Raw genomic sequence first — 22,325 nt, 5'->3', positions numbered from 1 at the left:
CCCAATGGAGACAAAAAAAAAAAAAAAAAAAAAACGGAAAGGGAAAAAAAAGCTGAAGGGTATTTTCCCTTGCTGGCAATAGTTATTTATGTTGCCTTTAATAGTCTTGAAGGATGTTGTAAAATACTTCAGGGCTGCTAGGACTGTTGATTATATGGGCAGCCTGTTTAGTTAGCTGTTTGTGTTTGTTTTACATTTTTAAATTAAGAAAAAAAACTTTAAGCACAGTATCTTTCCCAGGGGGAGTTGATTTTGGAATTGCTGAAAGGTTCAAATGTTGTGGTATTTAAAAAAGTGGAACACCAGATTCTAGCAATTTCACTGATATGTACTAAAGATTCAGCACATTTTTACCTAAAAACTGGATTTGATTATTCTTTTTCTCTTAAGCATTTGATTATTCTTTTTCTCTTAAGCATTTTCTCTTAAGCATGGCATTGTTTCATCTGACATACAACATATGCTGGAGTACTTAAACTCATGTATGTGGTAATTTATATTATAATATTCTGGGGAGATGCAAGGCTCAGGGTTGTTACCTTTTAGTGTCATTTCAACGCAATAGTGATGAGTTCAGAGGATTAGTAGGAAAGGGTGTTGCCCTCTTCCACTCATTCTTTGTGTGTGTGACAAATCTGGGCAGAACATTCAAATACTGTGCTCTGAATTTTCCTCCTCACTGAATTGAGAGAAATTTTGCAAGTTTGGAAGGCTCTTCTGAACTTTTAGGATGAACAAAATAACACAATGACAAGTTAAAGTGATTTGCATCTGTTTGAGGTTGATGGGAGCCTTCAGCATATAAGAGTAAACATGCATGGTGCCAGCCAGTGCTTTTCCAAGACAGAAAATGGTGCAAGAATAATTCATGCATGTATACAGTTTTAAAAAAATCAGAATCATTGCATTGTGCCAAAAGTACTTTTACTTCCATACAAGCGTTTTTTGAAGAAGGAAACAAATATCATTATTGACAGAGACAAACCAGAGCCATCCAGTTGCGGCCTTGGTCAACCAATACTGACAAACTAATGCTATATATTTATTGATTCCTTTATACTTTTCATTTTTTCTAGTCCTCCAATGCCTCATGAATGATTCAAGCTTGCCACACTCATACCATGACATAAATATCACATGTTCCCAAGTCTACAATCGTCAACTGATTAGGAATCTTTACCGAACCCTCAACCTGCCATGGTCTTACTTGTAATCATTTAGAATTTTTGTCTTTCCATAATTGTTACCTACAGCTGTGAAAATAGTGCATCATATTTTCATGGATGGCGGAGCTGGTTGGTCTTTGATTACATGACCTCTTGGAGCTGTCCAGACAGAAAGCTCCACGTGAATGTTTATATATTTTACACAGAATTTTGTAAGAATTTTGGCATGTGAATCCCAGCATGCATGCACACACACACACACACACACACACACACACACAGAGAAAAAGCAAAGAAGAGAAAATAATCTCCTTCCCTTCACAACTATTTGCTGTAGTTAACTACAGATTGTAAATTACCACCAAGGGTATTTAGAATTAAAATTAGTTGGATGGACTTTTAGCATTCTTATTTCTATCAAACCTCTACTTTTTCAAAAGAGTTAGTTTTCTGACCAATGGGTCTTAAAACTGTAACCACATTAGTGAATAAAATATAGATGGAAATTTTGGAAAATGTTTTCTAGTTCTTGTTACTTATCTAGCAATGGCCCACTGAGCTATGATTGAGTTCCTAGTGCGGTGAGAAGTTTCTTCTCTCTAGAAGTACCAGACATGGACTCATAGACCCGTTGTCCCACATCTCTCATAATTTCCATGCTGTTCTCAATTTCCATTTCTCTCTACTTGAGTTTAAATGTGAGTATATATTTCTAAACCATCTCTTTTGGTTGCTAGATAAAAATGAGGTAGCACTAAGGCTGTTAAAGGAATCCCATTAAAGAAGGAGTCCCAAATAGATGGGTATCAGGGAAAGGTACTCAGATTTCAGTTAGGCCTCTGAGGATGGAGAAGCTGATTTTGACCTTGCAGGTCTGGAAGTTTAGTGGCCACTGAAGAACCTTTGCTAACCTTGCCTGTTCCTTCTTTAAAAGTGAACTTATCTTGCCTAGGTCAATACATATTGTCACTGATTTTCCAAGGATTCAGTAGCTGGGCTTTTAATCACTGAGGAATTCTATAGTGGATATTTCAAACCTCATAAACGGCATTCTGCTTCCTCTAAAATGATTTATCTTTTCCTTGCTACCAAAGGCTTCCACTTTAACTCCAGACTATCAACTTTGCCCTTGGATTAAAAGTCAGCTCGTTGTTTTCTAGTAAATATTGCCAAAAGCCCTATTCCCTTCACATAGACAAGCAAAGACAATAGACCTCATCCTCCCCCATGGATGCAAGTGGACTTGAGAAATTGCAAAGTTTACTTAAGAAAATATTGTTTCCTGTTGGTGATCGTGGGAGGGAGACAGGAGATGGAGGAGAGAGTAGGGGAGGGGCTCTTCGGGAGCTCATTTCTTTTCCACCCTTACATCCTAACAGCACGCACATTACAAGCTATATGAGGTTTTGTTTGTTTTCAAGAGATGTTTGAAGGAAGATCAAATGTTTGTGAGAGGCACCGGATCGGCAGCCCTAGGAACTGAAATGTCCCGGAAGCTGTGTGAGCCCGGAAATATCCCACATTTTTATTTATTTTGGCAATTTTACTTTAAACTAGTAAGAGCTGGAGTTCATGCTACAATTAAATTTTCCTCAGGCACCATGAAATGAAAACACATATTACATTTGATTTTAACTGGTTGAGAAGAATGGTGGTTTTCTGGAAGTTCATTCTATGACCTCAAAATAAAAGTTAACGGTTCTTCACGTGGGGCAGCTGAGATTCCACCGAAGCTGGAATAATTCGCAGAACTGGGGTTCTATGGGTTGGAAGGATTCTTAGGTCATCGAGTTCTCTTTTCCTATCATATGCTCAAAACACACTACCATGTCACCAGAAAGTGTTGGTAAGCTTGAGCTTGAAGTTTTTGTTAATAGGAGGCTCGCTCCTACTTGAGGAGACCTATTTCTTTTTCAGATGGCTCTAATTTTAAGAACTAAGTAACATAATGTCAACTAAAATTTTAATAGTGCTTACTATGTGCCAGGCACCATTTTAAACACTATAATATATACTTGTATGCACACATGCACACAATCTCAATAAATCCTCACAACTCTATGAGGTAGATTCAATGATTACTCCCATTTGGCAGATGAGGAAACTGAGGCACAGGTAAATTACATGATTCTCCCAAGGCCATCCAGCTATTAAGTGAAATAGCCAGAATTTGAACCCAGGCAGTCTGGTTCTAGATTCTGTACTCTTAACCACTATGTTTTATTGTCTCTCCAATCTTTATAATTCTCCTTCCTGCCTTGTACAGAGGTTTGCACATCATAGGTACTAAATAAAACTATTTTCAATAATTTAAGGATCATGATTCCTTACATATTCCTGTTAGTTTTACACACAATCATCAATTTGCCCTAAAAGAAACATTTGAAACAGTGGGCTTTTAAATGGTGATTAATACTCTGCTCACTTCAAGAAAGCATTGAGGGGACGAATAGGAACGTAACATTCACTATAAAGTACTCAACCAGTTGCCACCTTTAGCAGTAGGTTCTTGAATGATTTCAATTTTGGCTAGAGTAGGAAATTCCAAATATGCAAGACTTGTGCAAGCACAATTCCTCTGCCTTCCCTTTTTTACGCTGCACTTGCCTCACTGTCTTATGCAAGGACAAAAAGAATTATTTCATCTCAGCAGTGCTACTTTTATGGTCTATGTCTCTAATACTATTCCCCTCCCTATATCACTCACATGTCCATCCATCCTTTCATCCATCATTATATGCCATGTATCACTAGGTGCTTAGTACTGATTCTAGAAGGGGTAAGATGGAAAGACAACAATAGATTCTTCCTGTTTACTTAATTCATATTATTGAGAAATCACATGTAGGCATTCAATATGACTGCTTTAGAGTTGATAAAACCCATTGCAAAAAGAAGTGGGTTTTAACTAATAGTCTGGTAGCTAAGCATTCTTTAACTAGAAAGTTCTATTCCTTTTTTTTCTTTTAAAGTCTTTGCCTTACATTTTCTTGAATGAAGTTCATCATTGGGTATAACTATAGTTTATCCAAAGCCCTGTGTTACAACTGACATTGATTCAGTCATCAAGGAAAAAGGGAAGGGATAATCTTCTAAGAAATCTTTCCATAGGACATGAACTGTTAATTCTTCTACCAAACTGTGGTCCCTTGAAAAGCCATCGCTGTTTGTGGGGTTACTCTCAGGTGGTAGAAACAGTAGGTATTGGCTTATGCCTGAGTCTGGTTCCAAAGCATGTATGTATCAGAAGGAGAACTGAGCATCTCCTGAATAAGGTGGCTGGCCAGATGGGCTCAGGCAGCAGCCTGGCTTTTGTCTGTTCTAATAAGCCAGGACCTATTTTGCAACCACAACAGCAATGTCTTGGCTCCCATGTGGTGCTTTGACATGCTTGTGATCAGACCTTTTCCTCCTTCCTGGCTTGAGCCTTGGGCATCTCCATATATTATATATCCTGGGTTTTCAGTGACCCATGGAGGAAGGATGATCCTGAAGTAGAAAGCATGGCTGGGGCATGAAGGACAGGTAGAATGAATGTTCCTTTATACCATGACATCTTCAAAGTAGGCTACTTCGATGAAATGCTTCGCTTCTTGGTTGTCATCCTCTTACTCCAAGTGTCATCGTTTGCTTGGCTGAGCACTTCTCTCTTGCACCCTCTCTCACCTCTTATAATTCACAATTTGAATGATCTTGAGGCTTTTTGCTTTATTATCTATGAAGACCCTAACCCTACTGTTTAAATCAAGGAAGCTGAAGGAGAAAAATCTCTAAGACTCAAATTCTGTGATTCTACTTGACTTTTCTTTACCCTCAGGAAAATCTACTGCTCTTACTCTCTTTCATACCCTTCCTTCTGATGGAAAATATTAAATTAGTAGCAGACTTCATGTGGCCATTTCCACCCTATCTTTTCCTTTTGGAATTCTTTCTTAGTCCCTGTTGATTGTGTGCTGTTCTCTGTTGGCCAGAGGAGGGTGGCTTAGAACCCAAGCCTGTCTTTACCCATTTCTGGATCTCAGTATCCTTATCTTCAAAATGAAGGGATTGAAGCAAATGATTTTTGCAGCTCTAACATAACATGGTCCTAGTATTTCCATGGAGCAGAAACTCATAGGACTTCAAGTCTAAAAATCTAGATTTGTGTGTGTGTGTGTGTGTGTTTGTGTGCGTGCATGAGAGAGAGAGAGAGAGAGAGAGAGAGAGAGAGGGAGAGAGAGGGAGGGAGGGAGAGAATTTTATAGGTGATGGAATCACAAGGCAGTAGTCAAACATCAGAAGTCTTTGGTTTGGGGCTGAATCGTGTCCCCCACCAAATTCGTATGTTGAAGTCCTAAGCCCTAGTACCTCAGAATGTGATTGTATTTGGAGATAGGGTCTTTACACAGATATTTAAGTGAAAATAAGGTCATTGTGATGGGTCCTACTCCAATATAACTGGTGTCCTTATGAGAAGAGGAAATCTGGGTACAGAGATTTGTATAGAGGGAAGATGATGTGCAAACACAGAGAAAAGAAGGCCAATTCCAAACCAAGGAAAGAGACTTGAAACAGATCCTTCCCTCCCAGGTCCCTGGAGGAACTGACCCTGCTAACACCTTGATCTTGGACTTCCAGCCTCCAGAAATGTGTGAAAATGTCTGTGGCACTTTATTATGGCAGCCCTATCACACTAATACATCTTTTATGTCTGATTCCAAAGTGCACACAGAAAAGTTCAGTGACCTCCTCTCATAGGTAAGCTCTCAGGCCTCATGGGCCTTTAGGCAAATACTGGGTGCCCTTTGGCCCGAGCTTGACTAAGAAATGCAGCCTCCAATGACACTGTAGGAAAGGAAATCTGGGAACTTTTATGACACAATTCGCTCTTGCTGAGAATTTGGGGCTAATATTTAACTCTGGATATATATTGACATGGAAATTCTTGTAAAATTCACACAGAAATTTAAAATGCATATAAAAGCCTTGATTTTTATTTTAATTATTTTACTTGTTTTTTTGGTGGGGAGGGGAATTGTTTTATTTGCCTCTGTCATAATTTTTGTGCTTTTTTCATTCTTGCCACCGTCTTTCTTTGCACTTTCTTGGGCATGACATCTTCCTTTTCCATTTCTCCACGTTTATTAGTTTCTCCACATTTCTCCGTTTCTCCTCCTGTCACACGAGCTCTGTAGCTCCAGCGGGCCTACTTTTCTTCATTTCCTTTATATCATCTCCCACTTGCTTCTCGCTGTCTGCTTTTCTCTCATCCTCCTTGCCTCTGTCTTAGTCCTTCTCTCCTCCGTTTTCCTTTCTTGCCTGTGTTCTGTTTCTAGCTCCAGTCTCCCTCCTCTGCTCTTTCTTCTTTCCTTTCATCTGCTTGCTGACTTGCTTCCGTCCCCTCCTTCTGTTCCCCTCCTTGATGTTTCTTTGGCCCACCTTTCCTTCTCCTCTGAGACTTCTTTTTCTTGTTGGTGGATGGGGGCTGATACTGTAAACATCACAAAAATAATTGCATTGAGAACAGGTGGTCCCCTTGGTGTCCCAGGAGACAGAGCCTTTGAGTCAGCCCAGAATGCCTGGGCTCCATAGATGCAGAAGACATCGTTGGTGCTGGAGAGGTGTCTGGACCTCAGTCACTAGACCTGATATTCCAGAACTTTGGGACTCATCTCTGACACCACCCACCCCCTCCCCAACTAGAAATTGAGAGGCACTGTGTCACCTGGAAAGAGAAAGAATTAACCTGCCTTCACCCCCTCAAGCACACCTTCCAGCCACATTCACCTAAAAGTTATTTCTGTGGCACTTGCTTCCTGACTCATCCTCTGGCTACTGTGTTCTCTGTGAACCAGGTTGTGCCTAGTCCCTTTGCATCACTCAAGGTGGCTCCCTGGGGTCGCATCTCTGCTAAGCCCCCTGTTCCAGCCTCAGCTGCAAATTAGGACCAGGAAGCAGTAAAGGTGTTATTATGTACTTCCTGGTCTCTCATCTTGTGCCTTCTGTCTGATACCAAAGTTTTGACTCCAAAGATTAAAACCTCAAGTTGTTTTCTTTTTTTGTCAACAGAGTCCCCAAGGAGACCTGAGAGCTTTTTACTTTCCTTATTCATCCTTCCTCATTTTCTTCACCTTCTCTTTAGTTCTCATTCCTTCTACTTAAATCACTAAAATGTAGTCACGTATATTCATTTGTTCACTTGTTCATTCATTCATTCAACAAAAATGTATTAAGTTATCAATGTGCATCAGATGATTTATGTACTTTTGATGGCATAGATAGTACCTCTAAGCCTTGTTTAAAGTCTAGCTCTTAGTAAGAGGCACCTGCAGATTTTGATCATTAGAAATTTTTTGGTGTTCTTAGAGCCAAACAGAAGTTTCTATTTGCTTTTATGTTCTTTCTATTTTGTTTTTATTTTCTTTTATGTTTGCCACTGTATGTGAATTTCTATTAGTTCCCATTTTAGAGTGTTTTTTTTTCTTTGCACCTTTGCAGCATACCAGGACTTGAAAGGTCACATACTTTATTCATGCAGTTATGACAGAAGTTAACACTTGTCCAACAGTTACTTTGTGCAGGCATGTGAAAAGCATTGCATGCACATTAACGACCTGATGAGGTAGATAGTACCGTTATCCCAACTTTACTGATGAAACTAGGGCTTGAGAGGTTACATTATTTCGCCAAGGGCTCTCCGCTGGTGATTGGCGAACCTAGGATGTCAGTTTTGTCTGATACCAAAGCCCAAGTTTAATTACTCTTCTCCACCGTCTTCTGATGATCGGATGGTCCAGAGCAGTGGAAGGGAGAGTTTACAATGTGGAGTGATGTAAGGTATGGACCTCTCAGGTGAGAATGGAGCTTTTTTGACCTGTGAGCCAGGAGACTACGGGACCTAGTTACTGTTTGGCTCACCCACATGGATAGGATACAGATCTCGCAGGGGTGGCCATCCCCCACCCCAGGTTGGCTTACCTTCTGAGCCTTGGGCATGTCGGTGTGGCGCTGGGCACGGACAGAGCGGGCTGACTTGGCAGGCTTGAGAGGCGCGCAGTACATCTCCAGCCTCCTCAGATCACAGCTCCGGAAGCAGCATTCATCCACGATTCCTGTCTGAGGCGCCCTCCGACTGCTCGAGCCATACCCCGTGGGCTTGTCTGTTCCAATCAAACGCAGAGAGGCCTGGCTTTAGAGTGGGATAATATGCTATCTCCACAGTTCCACCCAGCCCCTGAAGACTCTCCTCTCCCCACACCTCGTCAACCCACACTTTTGTGAGTCAACCTCTTCTTGAAGCTCCTCCAACAATTCCTGACCCCCTAGATCTTTCTGGACTCCAGTATGTCTCCTGGAGTTGGTGCCACACTCATTGGCAATACCTCACTCATCGTGCATTTATTTGTGTTAATTCTCCTCAAGTTCTTAGCCACCTGTAGTCAAGGATCTTGTCTATACCCAATCCTCACCTTTCCTTATATGTTGACTTAATTGGGAGGCTGCTAGGAATATTAATTAAGAGAGCATGTTTTATGTTTTCTTAATCTTGTTAGCAAAATCTGCATGGTTTTTGTTGCAGGATGGCTCAGATGTTTGCTCTTTGGCTTAACTGCTTCTGTTATAACATCAGACTGAGAATTAAAGGGGTTTTAAGTCTGGAAAGTTCTCCTCACTTAACTGATGCAGAAACCGAGACTTGGAAACTGAAACTCAGAGTTGGGAATGACTTACTCAGGGTCATTCATGCAGTAAGTGGTGGAGCCAGGATTCAAACTCGGGTCTACTCCTGGCAAAGCCCAAGTGCCTCATAGAGCCTGGGAAACCTGTTGTATGACTCTGGACAAGTCATTTAAGCTTCCTGGGCCTCAGTTTACCCATTTGTAAAGTGGGGTTAATAAGATTTTCCTTGTACTGATTGCTTGAGTATTATATGACATACTGTATGAAAAGTACTTAGCATATCACCTGACACCTAGTAGGTCCTAAATAAATGTTGGTTTGTTTCCTCAGAACATCGCTTTCCAGGATCATATAGGGTCTGTGAAGAGACAGGCTCTCTATTGACTGCATCCAGAAGCTTTGGAACTTGGAACTGATGACAATACCAATGTGATAGGGCCCTTCTCCTATCACCCTAGAGAGGCCAGAACCATCATTTCTGTTTTCTTATAGAATAACCACTAGACTGAGACAGAATGAACTAAATGTCCATTTTTCATTCTGATTGCCCAGAGGGAACACCAGGAATCAAATTTCTTTTGATATTTGCAAATCAATTAGGCCTCTTTACTTGGCAAGTAGGTTTTAGTTTGATTCTATTTTGTTTTGTTTTGATTTGGACACACTTTTCTTGGCTCTAGAAGTAAAAAGGAGGCAAAACAAGTTTACATGGAACTTAAAACGTACTTGCTTTCTTTGTAAACTTTTTGTCATAGTAGAACTTTTGTTACACCAAATCTTGCTTATATACCCGTATATAAAACAGACAAAAGTGAAACTGCTGTGGCTTGGGCAAGGGCAGGGGACTGGATCTTGGCTTTCTCTGTCTCCCTTAACTCCCTTGGGAGGTGGAGGGCCTGAGTCTTCTCCACTGATGTCCAAGCTTCATGGAAGAAAATTTGTGAACTATTGAGCCAGAAGGATCCAATTAATCAATGTGACATATGTTCAATTTAAATTCCTGACACAGAAGACAGCATTGTATGTTAAATAAAAAGTCTTACGTTCACATAATAATGATACTGTACTTTAGGATGGAGTTTTGAAAGTCAAAATCTCCATGTATATTTTGAACTCTCTAGTTGGGGGAGATCAGACCCATGGTCATGGCCTGCTACCAAACTAGTTTGGCTGCCTTGCGGCTCGAGGGGCCAGCTGTTCATGGCATCCTCTAAGAATCCAAATGTTTTCCTGATGCTTGGCACAGGAACCTGGGGATGCTTCCTCCCTGTAAGGCAGGTTTATTGTCCTTCTTCGGGCAGCTAGGGGTAGAAACTTAGCAAGGGTTCAATTGTGGTCTCTTTGGGTGGGGTGTGCTGCTTTTGTTCAGGGTGAACCCTGTGGGTTCCTCATGGTTGAGGGATTTGGAAGGGACCGGGCAGCTGGTCTCAGTTGGAGCCTCAACGGTGCTTTCACTTGCCATTGGAGGATCAACCAGTGCAGAAGACTCTCTGCTTCTGCTCGCCAGCTGGGCCCTGGCAAGCCAGGACTTATCTGGTCCCTTGGGCAATGTAAACAATATTTTTTGTTTTTTTTTTTGTTTTTATAATCTTTTCCTGGAATTATAAATTAGAATAAAGACACAAATAGGCTTACATGGCTCTTTGTAATCCACAAAGGACTTCTGCATACTTTTTGCTAAGTGGCTATTTCAAGAGGCTGAAGGGGTCAGCCAGTGGAGAGTGGCTGATACACTTTGGTTTTCTCTTGGGGTGGGGAGAGAGGGGAAGGTGACTCAGCCTACTTTGAGGTAAGTGTCCCTGTCATCCACCGCAGGTAATGATTGCTCGTTGCCAAAACAATGCATTTCTTGATGGGACATGATTGCGATTCATTTGTTGAATTTGGAATAGTAATTTGATGTTTGGAGGTAATGTGGCAGGAGTAGTTCCAGAAACCTTCACACTCGGCTAACTTAGAAACAACTAATTTCATCCTTATGGGTTGAAGATGGAGAGGGATAGGCTCTGTGATTCCAGGACCTATTTAGCACCTCTGTTTCAAGAATCTCTAAAGTAATCTTCCTTCTGAGACTCCATAGGTTCTGGAGCTTCTTGCTTGCCACTGGAGAAGGACACTAACCTTCATCTCAGAACAGCATCAAACATTGTATGTATACATATTCTCTTCTTGGTGACTGTCAACAGCCATGAAACTCACCACAGGACTATTTCCTCTTGAGAGACAGAAACTAATCATCAGCACAGCAAACAATAATAGCACACACCAGGCATCTGCTTTGTCACCTCTTAGATGAGCTCAGAGTTTGCCATGGTTCAGTCTATAAAATAGCTGTGCTTTTTTTAGTCCATAGATCAATGACTTTAGGAACAGAGAAATTTAGGACTCTTCCATAATGCTCTAAAAAGAAAGTTTACCTTATGTCTATATCTGTTTTTTTTAATGTTGTCAAAATATTACAGACTTGGATTTTGTCAAAAATGTAACTACCAGTTATTTCTAGCCACCACAATCCTAGAAAGATGTTTTTCTTTGTCTATTCATGATGTCTACAATGGACTAATTGTACTTCATTGAAAATATATGAACATAACAAGTATTTACCTTGCCTTTTAAAGTTTAATTGATCTTTTGAAGTGTCTTATAGACTTGAATTCTGGTTCTACATAAAGATATTTAACAACAAAAAATCATTTCTCAACAATTGAGAGGCCAGAGTTGAAGGTCAAAGTTTTTCCCTTTATCTTCAAATGCCTCATATTTCTTATTTTTCAAGAACCAAAATAAAGATATTTCTTGCTATGGGCTAAAACTAGGAGCATGATGCAATGTGGTTTACCAGGAAAACAGTAAAATAGTTTGCTACAGTATCAATTTTGAGAAAAATAGGGATTTTTAATGACCTCAGAATTGCAGCTATTGTCATTATGAGTAATTTTTAAATGAGATGGAGTGAACTGTTCCATCCTTGCCTTTAAAAACTCCTCATTAAGCACTAGGTAATTATGCTCCAGTGGGCAGAATCAGAGTTGGTAGGTGAAAAAGAAACAAATGTTGGACTAATATAAGCAAAAATTTCTAACAATTTGAACTTAAGAGTGTTAAAGATGGGACTGACTTCTTTTAAATGTAATGAACTTCCCATTGCTGGAAGCAGTTAAGTAAAGGTTATATGAACACCTGTCAGAGATCCTAAGAGCATATTCCTGTATTGAACACAGTGTCTGACTGCTATGGTCCTTTCTATTCCAAATATTCTGCAATAAGTAAAGAAATGGAGAAGAAAACTCACCTAGGCCAACCAAATATTCACTATGGTTGGAAACCACTTTTACACTGTCTTCAAGAAAGAAAACCAAATATTTTCTAACTTCGAAGGTTAAAATTTGTTTTCTGTTTATCACTTGAGTTCCCCAAGATGCTCAAAATATTTTTCTGTACTCAATTCTATGACAAAAGACAGGTGACTGGGATAGTCCTTTCTACAACTAGGTATAGTCCCAGAGTTCTGTCATACCAATTATGAAGTGTCCATATACTCACTCAACTGTTAGGGTGAACAGGCATGGGTAGAATTTCACAGAATTCTCCTTGCTGACAAAGTCTTGACATTGGAAATTTATATATTTGTGTATTTATTTTTCAGTAGGTTTCCTCCAGAGCATGCAAAACAAAGACTGCTTAGCAGACAAGTTGGCTACCACCTAACCTAGGCCTTGAGTCCTCTATGAGCAGACATAAAGTGTCATCACAGTATCTTGAAAGTTGTACGGCTGTATCTTGAAAGTTGGCCAACAGACAGAATTCCAATGATTAAACAGCTGGCTTCTATAATAATAGCACTTCCCTTTAAATAATGCATGGTCAGTGGAGTAATTCAATGATCTTCAGGGCAAACTTGCTAGTTATAAGGGTTTGGGGCAGACTTTTGGCATCATTAAAACCATGCCAATTAGCTGAGTCTCACATTTTGTCATGGATGCAAGCAACTTGCTTCCCTCCATCTCTGAAGGAGAAGGCATAATAATGAGATTTAACTGGGGTCATCACTTCTAGAGCAAAGAGCTCTGGTCATTCATCATTGGTAAATATGTACTACCTTTATTGGTGCCACATAAGCTTGTGTTTCTTTATAGATTTCTGGGGATACAGTGGGGACAATATACTCAACTTTAATTTCCTTTGAAACTTCCCCTCTTGCTTATTGAGAAAGCTTCCCTTAATTATTTTAACTCTATTGTTGGAAACAGGAGACATTGATTTGAAGAATCAGTATTTAAATAATAAAAAATGCAAAACATTTTCCAAATAGGGAAATATCCAGTTCTGAAGATATACACTTATTACTCTTTGCGTTCCAAGGACTAAAAGTTCTCTAGAAATTGCTAACGGGGGAGGTTCTAAAGTTGATCGTGTTTTGAAAGCAGGGAAAAAGAAGTAAGACAGTTCTAGTTGTATTTCCAGGGTTATTTCTAGAAAATTCACAATTACGTGTCTGGTAGAAAACGCAAATGGATTATTAACTAATAAAAAACGAAGTTGCATTTAACTTTGATTAACTTAAGATTGATCACACAATCAAATACCATAGTTAATATCTGTAGAAGCCAGTTAGGTTTCCTACACCAACTATCTATCCATAACTTCCAGACCTGTTGACAATTTAGAATAACTCAGAATGATTAGTTTCTTAGGCAGCAGTGCTCCATGGACCACCTTGTCTAATAAAAATGCATTCAGTTGACATAATTTTGCATGGGATACTAGTAGGAAAGTTGGGTAAAATGTGAGTAATCTTAAATTTGTGTCCATTTTAGTGAGAATCACTTCTCGCTTTCCCTATTTATGGCTTTATGTGGAAAACTGGACTCCTATCATGAATTCCTAATATAAGGAAAATTGTGATAGGACCATTACCTAGACCCCAAATGTAATACATTGAATGGTTGATATTTCCTGAATTCATAGGATTTGCATTAACTTAAAGCCTTTTGATGAATCGATATTTTACCTTTAAAAATTTCTATGGAAATCAACCTGCATTAAAACAAATATTGAGATATATGTATTCATGTGCTTAGTAAAGATATGGAAAGATGCCTTCACTACGGTAAGACCATCCACATCACTATGCATTTAGAATAACGAGAGTATGTACACACACATACTCGACCACCTATCGGGGAATGAAGTGCTTGACTGTCAGTATCAAAACTATTGTCAAAACATTTTAAAAATAGGATTGTTTGTGAAGAACTTTTTCGAAAATATATACCTATTGCCTGCCTTATATGTTGCTAGTGGACTCTGCACATTTCTGCTTTTCTGTAGAAGATCTTTCCAAGTAGGACTAGCCTTTGGCATTTATAAAAGTGAACACAGAAAATGTCCTCTCTTCTATGAACGGCATGTCATAAACTTTTCTTGAAAACCTATCAGATTCAGTCATCAGTTTCACTTCAGCCTGTGTTAATTTTTAATTTCCAGTGTCTGCTGGTCCCACTACTTCTCAGTTGAACGAGGTCATCTTTTCTAGGAATCGCGGCTCTGTTGGACCTGCCACCACCCCCATCACTCGGCAACTCTTTCTCAGCTTCTAAATCCCCATCACCCAAAGACCAAAGTCTTCCTGTTACCCAATCAAGTCAATGTTTGTGTATCTCTGGGCCTAAAAGGAATGAAGCAGCACTCTGTGGGGCTGCCCCTTTCTTCAAATATGCCATTTTTTTTTTTGGAAGCCCCAACTCAAGGGCAGGTGTGAAACTAGTGCTATTCGGTCTGCCTCTGTCCCAAAGGCCAGGGAGCTAAAGCGCAAGGCTTATGAGCAGGAAAACTAGAGATTCAGAGGAGAAACATTACCGTTTTAGGGCTCTTTGGAGAAATGGGCCGACAGAGTGGGAAGCAACGTGATGTATTACTTTAGCCTGATACAATGCCCTGGAGGGCGAGCGTCTTGCCAGGTCAGCACAATTTACTAGTTTAGGTTTGATTCCAGGCCTTGGAGGAGATAGATGTAGCCAACAAAATTATACTTTGGCAAGAGAAATGCTTTGCTGGACAGAAATGTTGTCCTGAGGGAATGGTTTGGTTTATCAACGTCTAAGGTAAAAGATAATCAAATGCCAGGAGGTCATTTTTATGTTTGAATTATTTCAGTTGAGCCTGCTATATAAGTTAGCTACCATTTTCCAGTTATATAGTTTCGATTAGTTAGAACATATTGCAGGGTTTGAGTATGATCTGCCTGTGACATCTGTCATACCAGTGAAGGAGGCAATGTGTGGAGTGGCTAAAAGCACACGTTTTGGAGTCAGACAGGTCTGGATTCTGCCACTTATTCACTATTCACCTTGGGCAAGGCACCAACTCTTCTAAGATTCAGATCCTCTTATGTAAAATGGACATGAGAGTATCTCCCAAGACTGTTGTGAAGGTTAAGTGAGAATGCATGTAAAGTGTTTTGCACAATGTCTGGTATGCAATAAACTCTAAATAAATGTTAGCTCTTGTAATTGTTATGGAGTTAGCTGGCCAGCAAGGCTAGCTGGGCAGGTCTCCTCCTTTTCCTCTCTTCCTCTTAAAAATGCATCCTTTCCAAAGTTTGGTTGAAAAGATGGCCTTTCTAGATAAAGGAGGACTGTTCTCTATGAAAATGAATGAATATGTGTTCCTTTGAAAGAATATCCAAACTTTATGTTGTATAGACTGTCCTAAATATTTTTAATCTGGAATAGGAACTCTATGAGAAGAGATCCTCCAATTAAGTCACACAAGTGATATGGGCTTATCTTGAACTCTTGTTACCTTTGATTTCTCCCAAATAATCCACTGGCTAAAATAATTGGCTTTTCAGCATTAGTATCTATTCACTTATTTCAAAACAATGCTGCAAGGCATGGGAGGGATGTGGGCAAAATACATGGTCAGGGTGGTTCCCCAATCACTTTCCACCAGCATGTGTATTTCTCTCCTCTTTCTTTTCTCTTCTTCCTCTATATCTGCTTGTCTCCTGTTATTGACAGCCATTGACATTCTTTTTGCTCACTGATGCACTTTAGGGCACAAGCTCATATTATGCAGAGTTCATGGTAGGCTAAGAATTAGAGTTTAGTTCCCTCTCTGGAATGACTGAAATCTAAGGCTCCCTTTCCTGCCAACCATGCTTTGGAAATAAACAGCCACCAAGTATACAATGTCACCAGACCCACTAATCACTACTCCATCTTGGACCCACGCCTGAATGAGATGAAGACAGACAAAACAAGAGAGAATAAGAAGGGATGTTGAGGAATCACACATATGGACCTGAGTTATCTCATTTTTTTGAGAAAGGCTGTGACGGAAATTGTAAGATGAGTCCGGCTCCAATGTGGAGATTGTAGCCATGCCACCAGCATTATCTCCTATACTTACACTGTTACTGTCAGTTTACTCTTTCAGATGTGGGAAGAGAGGCCTTGTAGGCAAAACATAAGGCATTCAGGAATAGGGGGTAACGCCCCTCTTTCTGGTGCCACAGAAAGATGAATCAGCCAAAGGGGTATTAAAACACATTCTCTTTATTTTTAGTTTCACTCTAAAGTCTATCATTTCTCTTTTCTTTGCAACTTGGCACCTGCTCTGTGTTCTCAGGGGCCCTGCTCCCCGTCAGGCCCTGCTCACTCAGGCCTCTGTGTTTTGCTCAGGGTGCATCTGGAGATTTTCCCAGGGGTGGGTGTGACACGGTCAGGATCCAGGTGAAGGGATGACAGCTGCCAGGGCCGTCTGGCGTGTTTGAAGGGAGAGTGTCGGGAGGTGTAGGCCCCATAAGGAGAGGCATCCGGGCCTGCATCAGGGAGTGCGGCGTTGGAGGGCAGCCTCCACAGCAGCAGAGACAGCCCTTGGCATTAGCGCAGAGAAGCAACAGCCAGAGTCAGCGACAGGTTGAACACAGGAGAGGAGGGAGGGAGGGAGCAGGGGGTTAGAGCGCTACATGGTATAAATAACTGCAGATCGTGCACGCCAGTGCCAGTTGGGTTGTGTGTGAGGTACCTTTCATGCTGGTGTGTCAACAGCGTTGTTCGTGAATTGAAAGGTCCTGGGGAGTGTTTCTATAGCACCTAGCACAGTGCCATATGCAGAGAGGAAGTAAAAAAGAAGGCAATATGGTATACTGAAAACAACATTGGATCCCAGCCCAGATCCTTTGTGCAAACTCACAAGTCACCCAAACTCTCTGAGATGCAGTTTTCTCACATAGACAAAGTACTGGATAACATCAAGCACTCCTTCTAACAACACGACTCTAAGCATTACCTAAATGGCTAGGGGATCCGCTTTCTAATCAACAATGCGTATATGGCACATCAGTGTTTTTCCCCAATAATAGAGAAAAATACAGTGAGGAGAAGTTTGATGAGAGAGCCAGGTCTTTCCTCTTTGTCAGATTTAATTTTATATGAAAACAAGATCGATATATCAGATTGAATTTAAGAAAAGCAGGGATCAGCATTGGGTTTGATGGAGGAAAATTGGGAAAATGACCAGTATGGAGGAGGGTTTGAGTACAGGCAGGGGACGAGACCATTTGTGAGGACTGCAGAAGCCAGATCAAGGCAGGATACAGGTGTGAATTAGGAGGATAAGAAAGATAAGAGAGTCATTTGCTGGAGCTGTTGAAATACTAGAAAGAATCCAACTTCATTTTGGAAACGGATCCTAAAGGCTTTGAGGAAAGAGGAAGTGGCCTCATTTGTGTGGGCACCCGGAAATGAGAATGAGGATGAGAGGAGTCTTTCTAGAAACTCCTGGGCATGGTCTTTTTTTTTTTTTTTTTAACGTTTTTATTGGATGCCCCATACATCTCTGAAGCTCTGTTCATTTCTTCTCCATCCTTCTTTATGTTATTTGGATTGCATGATCACTATCAATCAGTCTTTAAGTTTGCCGATTCCCTCTTCTTCCAGTTCAATCTTACTATTGAGCCCCTCTGGTGACTTTTTTTTTTTTAACATCTTTATTGGAGTATAATTGCTTTACAATGGTGTGTTAGTTTCTGCTTGAAAACAAAGTGAATCGGCTATACATATACATATATCCCCATATCTCCTCCTTCTTGCATCTCCCTCCCACCTTCCCTACCCCACCCCTCTAGGTGGTCACAAAGCCTCCATACTGTTCTCCATAGTGGCTGTATCAAGTTACATTCCCACCAACAGTGTATGAGGGTTTCCTTTTCTCCACACCCTCTCCAGCATTTATTGTTTGCAGATTTTTTGATGATGGCCATTCTGGGGGCATGGTCTTTTAACATTCTCTTTGCAAAGCCGCATCTTCAAAAGATAAGTGACCAGTCCCAGGAGGGCTGTTAACATTGTTGACCAGAGTGCTGAATTTCCTAGTATTCAATGTGGTCAACCTTTTATTTCACTAGCTTCCTAAGTGTCGGTCAATGGTATCTGAATCCTCTGTGTGATATTCAGCTTCTTCCTGGGGGACTGGTACGTAGTTTCCCCAGAAAATTCCATCTACAATTACATGTGATCCCATCTCTGATAATGTGAATGGGCTTCCAGACAGGTCATCATCTCTACCATTGGGAACCAACATCTGCCCAGAGGACAAAATTAGAAGACCATTATATACATGTTTTTTTCAAATGCTACACCTTTTTTTGGTAAGATAAACTAATGTTAAGGTTATGAAAATTTTTAAATCTGTACAAGGAGTTCTCAAGCAAGTGGTAGAATGGTTCATCAAAATATTAAGCAGGTATGCCGACTGAGGCTAAATGGTTCATTTAGACAGAGATTATATTATCTCAGGAACTTTCAGCTAACATCTGGACTTGTCTAACCATCCTTTATCTCTTTTTTTCTATAGAATTTTGCTACATAATTTTTTCCCTTTCCCCTTAATATTTAATTGCTTAAACATGACCAAGAGACTTTAAGGGCTTTCCTCAAATTATTAAATTTTAGAATTTCATAAAGCTTTGGACCTGAGAGCAAATTCAAGGTCAGCTAAGAAGTCTCTTAGTAATCTGGCAAAATCACCGAGCCTGTTAGTTTTAGCCACCCCCAAATATTATTTTTCTGAATTGAGCAAGTGAAGTATGAATAAGGAGAGAGAGGTGTGGCTGGGTTGCAGCTCGTCTCCAAGCTAAATCCTGTTCTCATCTTTATTTCATCTGGGACTGATACCATGTCTACATCTCCAAACCTCATTAAATGCTTTTAGCAAATATTATTATCAATCAAGAAAAATCTCTGATTCCTTTATTTATTTTACTGAAGGAAAATATTTTCAGCTTGTGATGTTGGCTGGAGAAATCAAACTCTTCTTTATTTTTATTCTTTGTCACACACTCAAACACACTGTGAATGACCACATTGCTCTGCTCTGGGACCCCACTCTGAGGCAATGGTTTCTTGGCCTTTTAGCCACTCACTCACTTCTGTGAATTTTCTTTCTGAGAACTGGAGACAGTTGCCCCAGAAGTCGTTTTCCAATTTATCACGAAACCTGTCCGTGGTTGCAGAATTAGTTGACCTCATTAGAAGCAAGCAACGTGAGGCCTGATGTGTCCTATAGCTGCGGAGGCTCCTTCGTGCAGGGACACTGGGCCAGGATAACTGCTTGTGGGATATTTTATTTCCCTCAACACTTACCTTCTGTCTGCTCTCTTTGGCTCAGATCTGGGTTTGGGAAGCCTGCATGACGGCACTGCTGATGTTAATACTTAGGCATAATTAGCTCTGTCCTAACTCTAGTAGGAAGTCAGGGCCCAGGTTCAGGGGCTAAATGCTCTCTTCTGATGCATAGTTGTTGAACAGGGAAGCCTCCATTCTCTCTTTCCAGCCTTCCAGCAAGTACCTGCTTCCTTGTAACCCCACACCTAGCCTGTCACACCTGCGAGAAAGGAGAATATAAAATCCATTGATCTCTTAATGGGTATGGTCTCCATAATCCCCACTATGTCAATTAGATGCATATTTATATGAAAACTGCATGTATAAACCTTTAGGTTGATGAGAGGAAATGACTGTCAAGGTCTTGCAGCAGCTTCTGTATAATAGGGATAGTAGGAGAAGTGAAGCTTTTTAACCTGTAGTAAGGGTTCTGATAAGAGAATGTGGAGAGAGCTACAAACATTCTCATTTCTGAGCTGTCAGTTCAAGTCACTGACAATGACTTTTACAAAGAAGAGTGACAGGGAGAAGGGGACTGTTGGTTTAGAAATATTTTAATCTACGTCTAACGACTTGCTAATTTATTTATTTTTCTCCTCGAGCAACTTCTTGTCCTCTTCCTCCTCCTTTGCTTCCGGTTCAGGACGATACTCTGGTAAAGGTACTTGCGACATCGTAGTCTTTCCGTATCTTCTCATTGAACCAGTGCTCCCACGGTCCACCGAGATCTGCCCTCAGCAGGCATTTCCTGCAGTCAGACTATGACCCATCATAAATTCCTTGCATTCTTCAGAACATCTGGGCCTTCTTTGGCCACATCTTTTTTCCTGGTACTCAACAGGCCACAAATCACCCTGGACTTCCCCTTCCAGGCTGTTGATGTCTTAACACTCTCCTTTCAAACCAGATTCTTCTCTCATCCTTGGCTGTGGCTCTTGGCTTCCCAACCTTCTCATCTCCCTCGTCTGGGTTAGTCATCTGTGGCATCACCAACTGGGGCTCTTTCTCCGAGCCTTCTATCTGGCCTGAAATGATGCATTTCTTCAAGTGTCAGAGTTACTATGCAGACCGTACTACCTGGTTTGATGCTTAGTTAAGCTCCCTTACGTTGATTTAAACACAGTAGTGCAGACGACACATTCATGCCTCAAGAACGTTTGAGAAGACTCAAACCTAGAGGATATTGATTAGCTAGTGAGAAAGAAGGAACTATAATAAGGCCTAAAGGTGTAATCAAATGAGGTTTGAAGCTTTTCCATTAAACCCAAGTTTCTCTGGAGGTTGAAAAGGGGTATTTCATTCTCCAGTTCATTTTATGTTTAAACTAATTTCTTTGACATTTAGAACAAATGCGTGCCTTTGCAGTAATATATTACCAATAGCTTCCCTTTGTTGAGTGCTTTCTATTAAGCTAGTATGGTAAATGTTACTTTTCATGTCATCTCATTTACAGCAACTGCATGGAGTAGACATTATTCCTATACCCATTTTACATATGAGGAAACTGAGGTTTAGCAAGGTTAAGTAACTTGACCCAAATCCTATAGCTAGTAGGTTGCCAAGAGAGTTCACTTCAACTGGGGACACCTTGAAAGTGGGAGAATTCTCAGGTGAGGAAAAATTCTGAAGTTGATACCACTACTGGGATTCTTAAAGTCACATAATGCTAAAATCCATGAAGGCTATGGGGGAGGTTATCTAAGTCAGCCAACCAACCCCAGGTTCTGAGCACGTGCAGTAGACACAGTTGTAGCCTAGGTATTCCAGAGACTGCCAGAAGGAATGTCATGCATGGCTTTTGCCCTCGAGAGAAAAGTCTGGGCAGTCCTGCAGCTTAAGGCATGGCTGGTGTTGGATGTTCACATCTCACCCAGTACACTGTGATTCTTTCCACTTTCAAAAGGGGCAGTCAGCTCTGTAGGGCAGCCAGACCATCTCGTTTCCAATCCCTTTGAATTGCACAAAATTATGACAACTTCAGCAGAAATTGAAAAATGAAATTTTACCCATAATCTCGCTATCCCAACACATTATAATATCATCATTTTTCTGTATTTTTTTCTAGTTCTCACCCAGATGCATCATCATTTTGACACAGGTACAGTCACAGCCTGAATTTCAGGTAGTATTTTTGTGTTTTTTCACTTAACATTATATTGGGAGCATTTTCCATATTGTTCCATAATCTTTATAATTATAATTTTAAAGCTGAAGAATATTTTATTGAGTAGATTTGCCACCATTTATTTTTTAAACCATTTTCCTGTTATTAGACGCTTAGTCTAGTTCCAGCTTTATCATTATTTTAACTAATGCACCAATAAGTGTCTTTGTGCACATAACTTTCTACTTCTAGATCATTTGTAAGAATAAATTCCCAGGAATGGAATTACTGAGTCACATAATATTATCAGACAATCCTATTTTGGTGAAAGTCTATAATTTTTCATAAGGACCAAAGCAGAGAATTATATCTAGATTTTCTCCCAGGATTAGAAAAGCGAGAGCCAAGGTAGAGCACAAACAGGAATCTTACCTGCATCCCATGAATTAGAGAAAAGAACCAATTTCTGTTTTCAATTACTAGTGCAGTTTCCTCTGAAGGAAACATGGGATGTAACCAAGAATTGGGCTTGGTGTACAAAAGTTTACTAAGTAGAAGAAAAACCAGGAAAAATGAAATTGATGACAAGAGACACTAGTTCTCGATTTTCAAAATCACCAAGTACCTACAAGTTTTCTTCTCCAGGGTGGGGAGAGGGGATCCCCAGGAGCATAGCTGCCAACAGCATCACACCTCCTGCAGGGAGATGGGGAGTTTGTGTTCTAA

The 22,325-nt window shown here is 40.4% G+C and overlaps 1 protein-coding gene across 8 annotated transcripts in view; it reads right to left on the bottom strand.

Annotated features, from left to right (window-relative positions):
* Window positions 1-22,325, bottom strand: part of IGF1 (insulin like growth factor 1) — a 145,630-nt gene that overhangs the window by 83,268 nt on the left and 40,037 nt on the right. For 3 of the 8 annotated variants that reach the window (XM_024732199.1, XM_024732197.1, XM_024732198.1), the window contains exon 3: window positions 8,124-8,305. In XM_024732199.1, the coding sequence (XP_024587967.1) occupies window positions 8,124-8,305 (182 nt within the window). Of the gene's footprint in view, window positions 1-6,165; window positions 6,637-7,898; window positions 8,306-22,325 lie in introns of those variants that run through there. The other 5 variants (XM_024732195.1, XM_024732196.1, XM_024732192.1 and 2 more) reach the window with 3 other exon arrangements.

Source organism: Neophocaena asiaeorientalis, unplaced genomic scaffold (genome assembly GCF_003031525.2).
Source record: "Neophocaena asiaeorientalis asiaeorientalis breed wild unplaced genomic scaffold, Neophocaena_asiaeorientalis_V1.1 scaffold418, whole genome shotgun sequence".
Lineage (NCBI taxonomy): Eukaryota > Metazoa > Chordata > Mammalia > Artiodactyla > Phocoenidae > Neophocaena > Neophocaena asiaeorientalis.
The sequence above is the reverse complement of the archived record's forward strand: the minus strand, read 5'-3'. Positions and strand labels throughout refer to the sequence as shown.